The sequence below is a fragment of the Rhamphochromis sp. 'chilingali' genome, assembly GCF_963969265.1.
Source record: "Rhamphochromis sp. 'chilingali' genome assembly, chromosome: 20".
In the NCBI taxonomy this organism is placed as follows: Eukaryota; Metazoa; Chordata; class Actinopteri; order Cichliformes; family Cichlidae; genus Rhamphochromis; species Rhamphochromis sp. 'chilingali'.
The window spans coordinates 1,948,930-1,963,896 of NC_137947.1; the positions used below are offsets into that span (position 1 = coordinate 1,948,930).

Consider the following 14,967-nt stretch of genomic DNA (forward strand, 5'->3'; position numbering starts at 1 on the left):
CAGCAGCTGCTCTACTCTGAGCCCCTCCCGGATGGCCGAACTTCTCACCCTATCTCTAAGGGAGAGGCCAGCCACCCTTCGGAGGAAGCTCATTTCTGCCGCTTGTATCCGCGATCTCGTTCTTTCGGTCACTACCCACAGCTCGTGGCCATAGGTGAGGGTAGGGACGTAGATCGACCGGTAAATTGAGAGCTTCGCTTTTACACTCAGCTCCCTCTTCACCACGACGGACCGGTGCAGTGTCCGCATTACTGCAGCTGCAGCCCCAATCCGTCTGTCGATCTCCGGCTCCCTTCTCCCATCACTCGCGAACAAGACCCCGAGATACTTGAACTCCTCCACTTGGGGCAGGAACTCATCCCCGACCCGGAGTGGGCACTCCACCCTTTTCCGGCTGAGAACCATGGCCTCAGATTTGGAGGTGCTGATCCTCATTCCCGCTGCTTCACACTCGGCTGCGAACCGCTCCAGTGCGAGCTGGAGGCCCTCACCCGATGAAGCCAACAGAACCACATCATCTGCAAAAATCAGAGATGAGATTCTGAGGCCACCAAAGCGAAAGCCCTCCACCACTTGGCTGCGCCTAGAAATCCTGTCCATAAAAATTATGAACAGAACCGGAGACAAAGGGCAGCCCTGGCGGAGCCCATCACCCACCGGGAACGAGTCCGACTTATTGCCGGCAATGCGAACCAAGCTCTTGCAACGGTTGTATAGGGATCGAATGGCCCGTAGCAATGGGCCAGACACCCCATATTCCCGCAACACCTCCCACAGGACACCCCGAGGGACACGGTCGAATGCCTTCTCCAAGTCCACAAAACACATGTAGACTGGTTGGGCAAACTCCCATGCACCCTCAAGTATCCTGGAGAGGATAAAGAGCTGGTCCAGTGTTCCGCGACCAGGACGAAAACCGCATTGTTCCTCCTGTATCCGAGGTTCGACTAACGGACGAACTCTCCTTTCCAGCACCCTGGCATAGACTTTCCCAGGGAGGCTGAGGAGTGTGATCCCCCTGTAGTTGGAACACACCCTCCGGTCCCCTTTCTTGAAGATGGGGACCACCACCCCGGTCTGCCAGTCCACAGGTACTGCCCCTGATCTCCACGCAACATTGCAGAGGCGTGTCAACCAGGACAGCCCTACAACGTCCAGAGCCTTCAGGAACTCGGGGCGGACCTCATCAACACCAGGGGCTCTGCCACCAAGGAGTTGTTTAACTGCCTCAGTGACCTCGCCCCCAGAAATTGGCGGGTCATTCCCCTCATCCCCAGACTCTGCTTCCTCCTCGGAAGACGTGTCAGTGGGATTAAGGAGGTCCTCGAAGTATTCCTTCCACCGCCCGACAATTTTCTCAGTCGACGTCAGCAGCGCTCCGCCAGCACTATACACAGTGCAGGTAGAGCACCGCTTTCCCCTCCTGAGACGTCTGACGGTTTGCCAGAATCTCTTCGAGGCAGCCCGAAAGTCTTTTTCCATGGCCTCTCCGAACTCCTCCCACACCCGAGTTTTTGCTTCAGCCACTGCCCGAGCCGCATTCCGCTTGGCCTGTCGATACCTGTCGTAATCTCTGTAATATTTCTGTTAAACCCTGAGCAACTCATCAAGCAACTTGAGTGAAGAGTGAATATTAAAAGAAAGTTTATGTGTTTATTTCTGACTTATGAATTTGGCAGTTAGTTTACATTTTTTCAAAAGGGGCTTCCCCTTAACCACGACTATACTGTACCTTCCAAGTGGAAGGAAGCTTTAAATAAAGGTTACTTTGTTTCCTTGGAGATCAGAATATGCAAGCACAAGAGCTTGATACTTGTCTTGAATGAATAGACTATTTGCTCCTCTGGTTGCTGTGTGTTAGGATGTAGTGTAGGCCATCTCCTAAGTGGGAGATTGGTGGATCCATCCCAGGCTGCATGCCGACGTTTCCTTGGACAAAATACTAAATCCCAAGATCCTCTGTGATGCTTTCATCGGGGTGTGAAAGCACTTGCCTGTAGAGAAAAAAGTGCTTGTGTGAATATGGGTGAAGTTGAATAAAGTGCTATAAGAGAACCAGTCAATTTACCATTAGACTGGACTTCAGCTACTGAAATCCTCAAAGTCGTCCCAAGAGCACCCATCAGGTGTATCAGCTATATGAAGCATAAAGAGGTCCATCTCTAACAGAAAAGTATGTTGGAATTGGTGGATCTACTGATACAGATTGCTGAGAAGGATAAGCAAATTTACCTCCTAGAAAAGAGAACAGAGGACTTGGAAAAACGACACTAGGATGAATGAAATCATTATTGCAGGGTTGGAAGTTAAACCCCACTTGTTGAAAATGGAGGGAACCCAGTGAGTCGAGGTGACAGGATTCCTTTAGTATATAAACAACATCAGGCTTTATCACCACAGAAAAAAAGTGTGACAAACCAGCAACAATAATGACATTTGTAACCCCCCAAAAAAGAAACTGTCCTCCTAAAACAAGAAAATAAATGAATTAGAAAGAAAATAAACTGTGTATTTGAATGACACAGTTTATTTTCAGCGAAATGCAGACACTGCCAGGAATTCAGTTTTTGAAGAATTACAGTTTTTTCTGATGGCTTAAGCTCATTTTTTGTAACTATTGACTATTTTTGCAAAACTCTACACAGAAATAAGAAAACCCTTCACCAAATCAGCAAAACATTGAAGTTTTCTTACAAAAGCTAATAACCCTTGCTTAACTCTCCAAACCTTCGTAAAAATGGTGTTTTCGTATCAAACAGTTAACACAAGCTATCACATTAATAAGCACATAATGCACCAACTACACACTGAAGGTATGAATAGAAAACACGTCTGGCCTTTGCTTTCTCTGTGCACAAAGTAGGCCATGTCAGTTTGAGGTCATACTTTTGTCATAGGTCCGTAAACATGGAGGGATCCAAACTTCAAGTACTGGTGTTTATTCACACACATCAAAATAAACACAAGTGTTTATTTCCAAGTCAAAACAAAATAGTAATTTCACTGAGGAAAGAAAAGAAATCAGTCTACATCGTGTCGTCTCTCTGGGTCCGGCCACAAAATTGTGTCTACATCACATGCAATGTCCTCTAGTCCAAGGCACCGGGGAAATTATCTTGTGGAATGGCGCATCCAGGCCTGACATGATGCCTGGTCAATATCCCCACATGCCTCCTCCATTGCCTGTAAAAGGGCTATGCGTTGATGGGGATGACGGTCACAGACCTTCCAGCGCCAGGCAGAGAAGAACTCTTCAATTGGATTCAAGAATGGAGAGTATGGGTGGAGGTTGAGTACAGTGAAGAGTGGGTGATCTGTAAACCGGTTGCGGACCAAAGCAGCCCTATGGAAACTAACATTGTCCCATATGATAACGTATCTGGTCTGCTCTGGTCTCTGAACATTAGTGAGCATGTCCTGTAAGGTGTCCAGGAATGTAATGTGTGTATTGTTATATGGGCCCATGGTTGCATGATGGTGAGCAACACTATTTTGACTTATAGCTGCACACATAGTTGTGTTACCACCACGTTGTCCTGGGACATGATTATGGCACGGTGTCCAATAATGTTCCTGCCACGTCTCCTTGTCTTAGTGAGGTGAAAACCAGCCTCATCCACAAAAAACTGCTCACGACCCATCTGCCTCTAGCTCCATCGCTCTCTAGACAAGACAAAACAAATTCAGCACAGCAGGCACATGCACAGCACTACAGTGTGCACTTCCAGATTCAGTACCAGTGATACTATAGCTTACCTGCACATATCGCAGCTGTTTTACACGTTCACTGTTTCTTTCAAAAGGTGCTCTGTAGATTTGTTTCATTCGGATTCTGTTGCGGGCAAGTACACGACCTCATACAGAAATGCTCACATTTTGTATGTTTTGGAAGGTGGAATCATCCTCAATTATGCGCTGCTGAATTTTGCGTAGCCTTATGGAATTATTTGCAATCACCGTATTGACTATATGAGTTTCTTGGTCTGCAGTGAACATGCTTCCTCTGCCCCCAGCATCTGCTCGTCTAGCAATTCTGTAAAGTAACAATTTCAGTATTTTTACATCTATGGTATTGTCGTGTTCCTCATTAGCATACGGCAGTGCTACAAATCCTAGTGCAAAGTGACTGTGCTCACCGATTCTCATTTCAAGATGTCCTTATGATGCTCGCTACAGTGTAGCGGCTCGAGTTAGGCTGAACCCGTTGGCCAGCTTCCCTCAGGGTCATTCCACGGTTGATTACTTGGTCCACTATTGTAGCTCTGATGTCATCAGTAATTCTATTTCTTACTCTTCTTACCCTTCATTTTCCCCCTCCTCATCCTCCTCTTGCTCCTCCTTGTCCTCTTTCTCTAACTTCACCTCCTTGTCCTTGCCGTCCTCTTCGTCCTACTTCTTCACCTCCACGTCCTCTTCCTCGGCCTCCTCTAATTCTCACTCTTCTCACTCTTCCTGCTCACTCCATTGTACTCCACACGGACAGCTTACCTGTAGCTTATTTATAGTGCTTAGGCTGATTGCAAAGTGAACTAATTATCTGAAACAGTTTCCACATGTGGCAGTGTGCCAGACAGTTGGCAAAATAGTGTAAATAATAGTGTCTAAATGTGTCTATGCTCTATTTGTGAGTATAGATATTTTTTAAACTCCAAATAGATGTAAAATGACAGAAGATGAATCAGCCTGTATTTAAAAATCACTAAAGCTAGCAGGATCACAGCTCACTGTGCAACTTCAACAGATAACACACTAATGATATACACCAGGGGTGGGCAACTCCAGGCCTCAAGGGCCGGTGTCCTGCAGGTTTCAGATGTGTCCTTGATCCAACACAGCTGATTTAAATGGCTAAATGACCTCCTCAACATGTCTTGAAGTTCTCCAGAGGCCTGGTGATGAACTAATCATTTGATTCAGGTGTGGTGACCTAGGGTGAGATCTAAACCCTGCAGGACACCGATCCTTGAGGCCTGGAGTTCCCCACCCTGATATAGGAAGAATGGGTAGTATCATATAAGTCTCTTCCTCTTCCTACTCCTTTTCAAACATAAAATTTGAGTCACTTATATACAATCGATTAACATATTTCGTATTTAGGTTTTTTTTTCTGTTTTGTGTTTATCAGCTACTTAGCTTAACTATCAAAGCAAATGAACTTCATTCAAATATGAACAAATCTTCTATTAATACATTCTTTGACTTTTCCACAGATGTGGATGAGTGTGCGCTGCTGGGCAATGTCTGTGGAGAGGCGCAGTGCGTAAACAGGGATGGTAAATTCCAGTGCGAGTGTCCTAGTGGCCAAGAATACAACGGCATGATCGCCAAGTGCGAGCCGATTCCCACAGGTGACTTCAGATTGACAAATAAGTTGAAGATAGACCAATGCACAGCTGGTTTCATTACACTGCCATTGACACCGTCCCATGAAAATAACAGTGGGTTCCTTTCAACACATGAAAGAACGACGAGGCTCCATAACTACGTCCAGACATTACTGTACAAGTGTAGAATTTATTTTCATATAAACAACTGTGTTTTTTCTGGCATCTTATTGAATAATCTGATCAGTGAAGCTTTTGTCAAACCAAAGTAAGTAAAGCAATCCTTAAAATGTATTAATCCCCAAGACCTGCTCCAGTTGTGATATCATGGAGGCGATTAGTTGCATTTAACTTCATTGCTAGAAACATAAATGTTGCAGGAGCTGATATTGTTCTTCTTACAGTTATTTGTCTGCATTCAGCAGTCTGTATTGTGCTGTTTAAATGGGACTTTTAAACACTGATAAAGAAGAACAACCTCCTCTCCTTAAATAGCTCCTGCACTGGTGACGGTACAGGCAGGAAATCTTTATACTTTATATATTTCTCCAACTTAGTACCAAATCTTGAAATGGAGAAATTGTACTGATTTGTAGTTGCTTTCTTATTTCTTAGATTGCCCAGTTTATATACAGTATATAAGCCAAAACAGTTTTCTCGCCTCCAGGTTTTCTGTCGCGTTGTGCAGTCCACTGCACATGCTCATGAGCTTTTTGGGAGGCTTTTTTCATTGCAACACTACAAGTACATATATAATAATAATGCTCATTTTATTTATATTGTAGCTTTAAGAATGAAGTTTGCAAAGTGCTTTGACAGAAAAGTAAAAGAATAGTAGGGCTGACTGAACTCCTTCATTTGTCTTTCAGCACCGTTGGTGGAGCGGAAGGAGTGCTACTACCGTCTGAATGACGAGAACCTGTGTGAGAGTGTACTGACCAGCCATGTTACACTGCAGGAGTGCTGCTGCACGCTGGGAGCTGGCTGGGGTGATAACTGTGAGGTGCATCCCTGTCCTGTCAATGGCACAGGTAAGCTCAAGGAGGATAATGAAATATACATAGTGTTCTCACCAGAGGCACCTACACAGTATTCTGAGAGGGTTTAAAAATCCCAGCATACCTCATTTGAACAAAAAGGTTGCTTTTCATTATCCAAAGCAAGGTGACTAGGATGAAAAACACAACCTCCTCACCTTTTTTCACATTATGTCTCCCTATAGCTCCTCTCAGTATATTATCTCCTTGTGGTCCTGAGGTAAATGGAAAGCTTTATAGAGTGCTTTTTAGTCTTACTGACCAATTAAAGTGCTGTATACTACAACCCACTTTGAAAAAATTCAATTCAATTTTCAGTGCAAAAAAGTTGCACCGAAACTGTTTTCTTGACATGAAAACCACAACACAACACATACTGGGTTTATATCTTACCCAGTGTGCATACAGGATTGTTGCAAACATGTGTCTGTCCTCTTACAGACCAGTTTAACCAGATGTGTCCATCTGGAAGAGGTTTTATTCCCAATGGAGACTTCCTGTATGGAGTACCCACTTCTGATGTCTACAGGGGTAAGAAAAGTCTATAGCCATTCATGTCATGCATATAAACCTAACACAGATTATTTTTACTCAGTCATAGGAAACGTTTTATAGTATGCTGAGCAAAGATTTTTAAATCAACTGAATGGATTTTTTTGTCTTGTTCACACAGCTTTGAAACAGTGTGTAGTTATGCTGCAGAAAGATGCATTTCTCTTAGCAGAGGCCAAATCAGGCTTTAGTTTAGCTGTAAAACATGTTAATATAGTATTTTATGGCACTCACTGTACAGATAGTACTGTGTAGTGGCTAAGGCCTGTATTAAGGAGACTGTATTAATACTGTGTGTGTTTTCAGATGGAGATGAATGTTCACTGTTTGGTCAGGAGGTGTGTAAAGGAGGCTTCTGCATGAATACTGAGGGTAGCTACGAGTGTTACTGCAAGACCGGACAGGACTACGACCCCATCAAACTGGAGTGCAGAGGTGAGGAAAAACAGACAGATGTGCACACAGAGAAAGGAGCCAAGTGTTATCGTTGCTCAGATAATACGGTATTTACTGACACAACTAACAGTATCAGTTTACAGAGAGTAAATCACAGGCAGTGTGTGTCCATGGTCACATTTGATCCTGGGATGGTGTGATTACATGTCCCGTGTTTTATACTCTGCTTGATTTAGCTGAAGGGCTCAGAAAGTCCTGACAGAGTGACGCAGTTTCATGCACCCTGACTTACTAAATACACCTTCTCCACCAACACGGTTGAGAAGCACTGAAGGGTTAGGGTTGTAGAAATGTTTCATTGTATGATGAAAGGTCAAAAGAACCTGGAATCAATTTGCAGCATTTAGCATTTGTTCCACGTCGTGGCATAACATCCTGTAAGTTGTGGTGTTTTTCTCTGCCTGTCTTTACTGTAGACGTCGATGAGTGTCTGGATGAGTCGCTGTGTGTTGATGGGAAGTGTTTGAACACAGATGGCTCATACATGTGTTTGTGTATAAGCCCCACGATTCCCCATTGGGAACCGCCGCATCTTCCATCCTGAGGTGGCTGGAAAGTTTTCTGTTCGCCATTTCAAGACCACATAATTACATAAAAAAAAAAAAAGTCACGTTTTTTTCAAATCTAAATGTCGCCATTCTTCTTCATGTGGTCATCTATGAAACCTAACCGCCAGTGCCAAAACTAACTTTTAGCTACTGATGTAAAATCATTTCAGTTTATCGCACAATTAAATGTAATTGTTCACTTCTTTAAAGCATTTTTTGAATGACAGTGTCATGAAATAGAAAGCACACCGTTTTGGGAATGCATCGTCTCATCTTTTGATTCAGGAGCCAGCTTTTGATTTTTTTTTAAAGTCCTATTGTGACCCCTGCTGGCACTGACATAAAACTGCAGATTACTCCCTGTATTCAAGAATGAAAAATCATGACTCAGAATCCTGTTTGTCTTCCCATATTTTTTTTCTCAAAACAATATATTAATTTTTAATATGACATTATTTAAACTGTAAAATGTTTTTCTATCTAACGGTGTTAATGTTATGTTATGTATTTACTTTGAACTTTTTCCTAGGATGCACTCTTACCGGTATTATACTGTATGTTATTAACTCAAGTTGCTTAATGTTGGGAAAACAAACAACTACATGAGGGATCGTTGTCCAGCTTCATATCCATGTGGTAGACATATGACTGACTTGTCTCTCTGAGTGAGAACAACATATTTTCCTACTGCCACATTTCGGCTTAACCTCCTGTAGCCACGGCACATATTTCACAATAGAAAAATCACACGGCACACCACCAAAAAAAATATCACAAAAAGCACATTGATTATTTTTCTCCACGCATCAGGTATAGTGGAATTGGCTTGGTTTGTCCCCAGTATACCTTTTTTGCTTCTTCTAACCACTACTCATGTTCGGGCCTTCATCTGGGTGGGAATTTCTCCCAGACCCGGGTCAGACTGACCACTTTTTCTTTCAAAAATGTATCTATTGTTATTACACTGTGCTGTCTAATTCATAGCATGACTATTATGTAATTTCTTCTTCATCTTCTTCTGTGTTATTGGCTGTTGGCGACCCATTTATTTAGAGCAGGAAGTTGTACTGCCCTCTAGTGGAAGAGAATGTAATTGTTCTGCCCGTTACTCACGCTGATTGCTTAGAGTACCAATCAGGTGGAACCAGATAAGCTTCCACGGCACACCTGATCATTTCTCACGACACGCCTGCGGCACAGCACTTGGGAAACACTGCTCTACATCATTCTACACAATATATTCCTTAATGTTCACGTGGACTTACAACTAGAAGTAAAAACAAAACAGCTGTTTATCTTTTTTAAATGAGCTCTATAACTGTAAATAATACTGTATATAAAAAACAGAATTCAATATGAATATTCCCTGGGTTAATGTCTTAAAGTGTCTGTAAAGGAGCTTTGCAAACACTTTCTGGGTGTCGACATGCAGTTATGTGTACTGATAGACTTTACATGAAGTCTGTAGATATTACCTGAAGATTGATAAAGCAAAGTGTGTGATGTTTTGCGTATACCTACTCCTCATCAGATCCATTTAATCTCTTGATTTTTATTTTTATACATTTTTTCAGCACATCTTCTCCCCCACTTTGTGCGTGGCGTGTGTTTTCCATTTTAAATTCCATGTGCTGCAAGACATTTATCCTTATGTTAGAAAGTAAACCAAGCTTATCAAAGTTTATAGGTGACAATGTGTGTGTTTGCAGACCAACGTGAAACGGAGGAGATAGACTATGGGGACATCTGCTGGCAAGAGGTCAGAAATATGATGTGCATCAATCCACTTGGTCCTAACCAGAAGACCACGTACACCGAGTGCTGCTGTCTGCACGGATATGCCTGGGGCATGCAATGTGCCCTGTGTCCTTCCAGAGACACAGGTACACCCACCCACACACACGTTGCATTTATAAATCAGATGATATGTCAGTGATGTCAGTTTTGTGGGACTGTTGGAGCTTTATGAGAACTGACACAAACAACTGTTCCATTGAATTAAAAAATGACAAGTGAGATGAATATTTTAAACATTCATTTTATCTTTGTGGTTTTTGTGAATTACTAGGTTACACTACATCTCTGACAATGTTTCAGTGTAGGGGCGTTTAATTAAATTACCGTTTATTTCTGTGGAAATTCAGAACTGATAAAACAAAGCGATTTAAACAAAATGCCTTCGGGTATTAAATAATTCATGTGTTTGAAATGTGAACGTGTCGGAAAAAACTGTTCCACAAGGCCTGCTTATCTCACTGTTAGCATCACTTACATGCAGTTATGAATCCTTCATCATCATGTCAGCTGATAACGCCCAGGTAAAACAGTACCTGCCATAAGATTTACCTGATTCATATGTACACATAATGTATGTAATGGAAACTGCAGGTGCAGATTCCTGACCTACATAGAAGTATAAGCTTTAAGTCTACATATATTCCAACTACATTAGTGGATCTACAGAAGTTGGAAACTCAAAATAAAAGTGCTGTTTCTCTCATACAAGAGGTGGTAGATTTAGCTCCAAGAAACCAGATTATTTCCAGACCTTGTGTTGAGGAATTCTGATGTTGTAACTCAAGAACTGGTTCTGTCAAATGTACCGAGTGTTTAGAAAGAACTGCATTGTTTGTTGCTTACTTTCCCCATCATATTAGACTTTGCCCTATTTATTGTTTTTTGTAGAGTTCCAGGTAAAGGAGGAGCTGTAATATGGGAGTAAAGCTTACATTTAAGACTTAAAGGGAAATACAAAGTTTTTAAGAACAGGGATTTGTTTCCAGGCAAAAAAAAGGTCTTAAATAGTGTCTGTAGGGATCATTGCGTCATTGAACAGCTCCAGGTCCTGGCATTTCTTACTCAGTGATTTGTCGTTTTTCTCACTCTCTCACTCTCTCTCTCTCTCTCTCGTCTCAGAGGACTACGCCTCCATGTGTAACCTTCCTCTGAGTGGTGGGCGGCGGCCGTACGGTCGTGACGCTCTTGTTGCAGGTCCAGTTCATGAATATGCTGTGACACCAGACTATTCTCTATCACTTGAAGCACGTCCCCACTATGATATTGAAGAGTGTGAGTATTTCTGCAGTTTTGATGTTAACAGAAGTACAGAATAGTGCTACAAGAAAGGATTGTTTTATCAATATTCACTTTCATGACATCTTCACAAATAAGTTCTTCCATTTGCAATTGAAAAGCCCAGAAGTTCACTTTTATCATACTTCAAAAAAATGTAATTGTGAGCCCAGTGCTTTCATCCATATAGTGTATGACCTGTGCCATAGAGGGCAGCTGCTTTCATCCAGGAATGGTGTCTTCTCTGATATTAAGTGAAACACTGTGTTTTACGTGGCTCAGACCCATACAGAGCTTTTGAGGGTTTGCGAGCAGAGGAGTGCGGAATACTGAACGGCTGCGAGAACGGTCGGTGTGTCCGGGTTCAGGAGGGTTACACGTGTGACTGCTTTGATGGATATACGCTGGACCTGTCCCGCATGACCTGCATTGGTAGGAGAGCAAACACGCATACAGCCTAAACTGTAACACAAAGAAAACATTTTGATCCAACCTTCTTTTTCTGTCACATCTGTCCACAGATGTTAACGAGTGTTTAGAACTAAACAACCGGATGTCACTGTGTAAAAACGCCAGGTGCATCAATAATGTGGGCTCCTACCAGTGTGTGTGTCTTCCAGGCTTTAAGGCCTCTGACAAACCCAACTACTGCGTGGAGGCGGAAAAACACCAGACATCCACACACACACAGTGAGCGTGGACTGACCAGGAGGCGACAAGAGACACCAAAACCACATGCATAATCTTGTATTACTATACTTGTGAGGACGTCCTCACACCACTTTCACTCATTCTCAAAATGTCAACAGCAATCTTAATTTGAACTGCTGGCCTTGGTTGTAGCATACAGCAACAATCCCAAAGTAACAAAAGTTAGAATAAGTTAGTGTTGGTTAGTGTACCTTTATTTCTTTTATACATTTCTGGAGGCATAATTCTTTTAAGGGCACTATAATTAGAAATGCAGTAATTTTTTTTGTGGCAGCGTGTGGAACCTGTCACTCTTCCTCGTGGAAAGTGAAAAGCCAGAGGCAGCAAAATCAATAGCACCAAGCAGACATCACTCAAAACAAATAAGACACTGGTCAAGCCAGAGACGGCATGGAAAGAGCAGCTGGCCTGGAAGTGGGTTGCAAAGCAGCTTACAGATGCATAGCAACTGTGAGTGGGGTAAAAAGCAGAAATGGCAAAGCCCGAGTGATTAGCAAACTGGATGAGTAGATGGGTGTCAGCTAAGCCATCAGCTGAGCTGCCAAAATGATGGTCATATGCTTTGTACCAGCATCTTTTTTCACTCCTGCTTTACAGCCTTATGGTTCACTTCCTCTCACATTTCATTTTGTTGGGCTTTCTTCATTTAGTGCTGTTTGTTTTTGTGTGTTTTTGTTAAATAAAGCCCTCCTATACATTGTATGTAAGTGGTATAAATGCAGGGCCTATTATTATCCATTGTTTTTAATGAATATTTACCAACACCAGCACAAATATTGAATTTGAGTTTTGGTTTTGAACAGATGTATCTTTTAAAGAAAGCCTACGGGGAAATGTTTTTTACACATCATCTAAAGCATCATTGTGGGTGGTTTTTTTTTAGCTAGTTTCCAGATGTATAAAACGATAGATATGGACAAACACAAACTGCTATTTACAAAAAACGTTATGTGCTGTAAAAACACCTAAACAACCATTACACACAGATCATTTTTACTGGAGAAAGAAAGTCTGATAGTGGCAAATTGTGCTTCTTTTCTGCTGCTCTGTATTAAATAACTGAAAACTTGATGTGCAAAAACTCATTGTTGCACGGAAACAGAGTTGTACAAAATCTCTTTTGCTGTTCCAACTGGTCCAAACTTCCAGTGGTTTTCCAAAAACATAAATGTAACAGTTGTGTAACAGTGCCAGTTTGCTAACTGGATTAGCACTGTTGAAAATGTCATTGTGTTTGACTAATCAGCAACACTGAGTTTGGAAAAGCTCCAGAAGATCTAAACATTCAGTGTGACTGGCACATGTGCCAGGGGTTGGACTGTCTTTCACACGCATTCATTTACAGCGCACCAGTACCAGTAGATTTACTAATAAAGAGGTAAAGTAAATGGAATTTGAGGAAGGTTACAGGCAATTAATTGCATTGCTGTTTAACATGTGTCTGTGATTTGTTGATGTGGTAGTTGCCAGTTCATCTGGGATACAAGTGAGTTATCAGAGTAAGTGTTTAGTGCCCTGAGATGTAGCAAAGCTTCGACCTGTAGCTCTTCAGCCCAAATGTTCAGAGACGGTCCTCGGATGTTTCTGGTAAAGGTGTTATTGGGGGTTTTTTCTAAACAGTGAACACAGAAGCCTTTACATGTTTCACTTTCAAATGTTTTGCCTCTTTTTTCCCATATCATGTGTTACATAACATGCTAAAATGTCTGTCCACATAAAGCTATAAATACAACTCAGAGCTGAAGTGTATAAGAGCAAGTCAAAACTGATATGTTGATCAGGTATCACAGGATGGATTTTGTGATTGTTGCAGGAATTGTCTGAGAGTCAGATCCCTTCCTTTGACTTGAATAAATTGCTGCAGCCTCGTATAATATGCAGATTAAAAAAAACTGTTTGCACATTAAGACATGTGGCACACTAACTTCATTAATGTACTGATCCGCCTCCAAAACTCGACGCAGTTTCCATCAGCTTCTCGCAGAAGAACATCGAGATCCTCTTTTAGCTGCCTTTCATTTGGACTGAATGGCCATTCTCTTTCCAGGGAGCGATAAATTTGTGACACCTGCACTTCTTTTGTTATCAGTTCACTAAAAATTGACTACCAATTTAGTGCTTAGTAAATCTGGCCTCTGGTGTGGAGATGCTAATACTCCAAACTGTGTGGTCAACCCAAAGAAGACTTCATGATGCACAGAAAATTCATTCCTGTACCAAATTTTACAACAAATGATCTCGTAGCTTTGGTATTTCCCAAAGCTGGACCAAAGTTGGTTACCTGAGCGAACAGTGTGGCTCCTTTCCTCGGCTCCTGCTGCTAGCATGTCTAATACATGCATCAAGTAACCCTGGGATTTTTTAACCGCCATATTTATTGTGCTGTGTCACTGATCTGTCACTGCTTTGTGTTTGATTGATTTTTTTGAAAAAGCCATCCGTTATTTCTCTATCCAGCTCAACATCTGATGCCAACAATTGATAAAGCCCATACTTGCAACCTTAAACAAAATGCACGTCAGCCAGTGTGTCTTCTGCCAAAACGCTTTCTGATTTCAGAGAGGATGCTTGGTCCTTAAAAGTATAGAAATACAAGTACTCACACACTCGTCATTAATCAAAGCCCATATATTCTGCACTGTATATGACACACACTAAATGAAACAAACAGTAATTTACTTGAGATGAAGATTCAGCCTAATGTACAACATGGTGCCTACGTGGAGGGGAGAAACTACATAACTGTATAAAATCTATGTCTTGTCTGGTGCTTAATTCTGTGTTTAAGTGGGGTTTTGTGTATATCATAGCAGACCATTTTGCTCATTTATCGTACTGACAAACCCTATGGACTCGTGCTGGGGGATCAAGTTGTATTTTGTACCCAATCAAACTGATTGTGGATATTTAATTCTGTGAAGAAGCCAGCTGTCCAATCCTTTGCTTCCTCCATTGCCATGCCTTTATCTGTTGAAAAAAAAACGAGCTTGTCTCTACACCACAGCATCACCAGATATGTAATATGCACTTGTTGTTTTAAAGAAAGTAGCTAATGTCTTTGAAATAAGCTTTTGTAAGGGTGTTCAGATGCAGTTAGAGAACTACTGGTTGTCTGAAACATAGCCAAAGCCACCTTCCATGTCTCTTACAAATATGTTGTTTCTTACAAGCAGGTTGTTGTGTTACCTGGTAGTACTTCCCTCAGTGTCTTGAAGGGACTGAATTCACATGTGTTTTGTTTCCTACTTCTCTTAACTGTATTTCACT

General features: G+C 42.0%; 1 protein-coding gene across 6 annotated transcripts in view; it reads left to right on the top strand.

Annotated features, from left to right (window-relative positions):
- Window positions 1-14,749, top strand: part of ltbp1 (latent transforming growth factor beta binding protein 1) — a 143,921-nt gene extending 129,172 nt beyond the window's left edge. For 5 of the 6 annotated variants that reach the window (XM_080869053.1, XM_080869049.1, XM_080869052.1 and 2 more), the window contains 8 exons: window positions 5,211-5,348; window positions 6,194-6,355; window positions 6,803-6,892; window positions 7,220-7,348; window positions 9,627-9,800; window positions 10,834-10,986; window positions 11,272-11,421; window positions 11,511-14,749. In XM_080869053.1, coding sequence (XP_080725179.1) covers window positions 5,211-5,348; window positions 6,194-6,355; window positions 6,803-6,892; window positions 7,220-7,348; window positions 9,627-9,800; window positions 10,834-10,986; window positions 11,272-11,421; window positions 11,511-11,683 — 1,169 coding nt within the window. In that variant the 3' untranslated portion in view covers window positions 11,684-14,749. The remainder of the gene's footprint in view (window positions 1-5,210; window positions 5,349-6,193; window positions 6,356-6,802; window positions 6,893-7,219; window positions 7,349-9,626; window positions 9,801-10,833; window positions 10,987-11,271; window positions 11,422-11,510) is intronic. The other variant, XM_080869051.1, reaches the window with a different exon arrangement.
- Window positions 14,750-14,967: the final 218 nt, after the last annotated feature.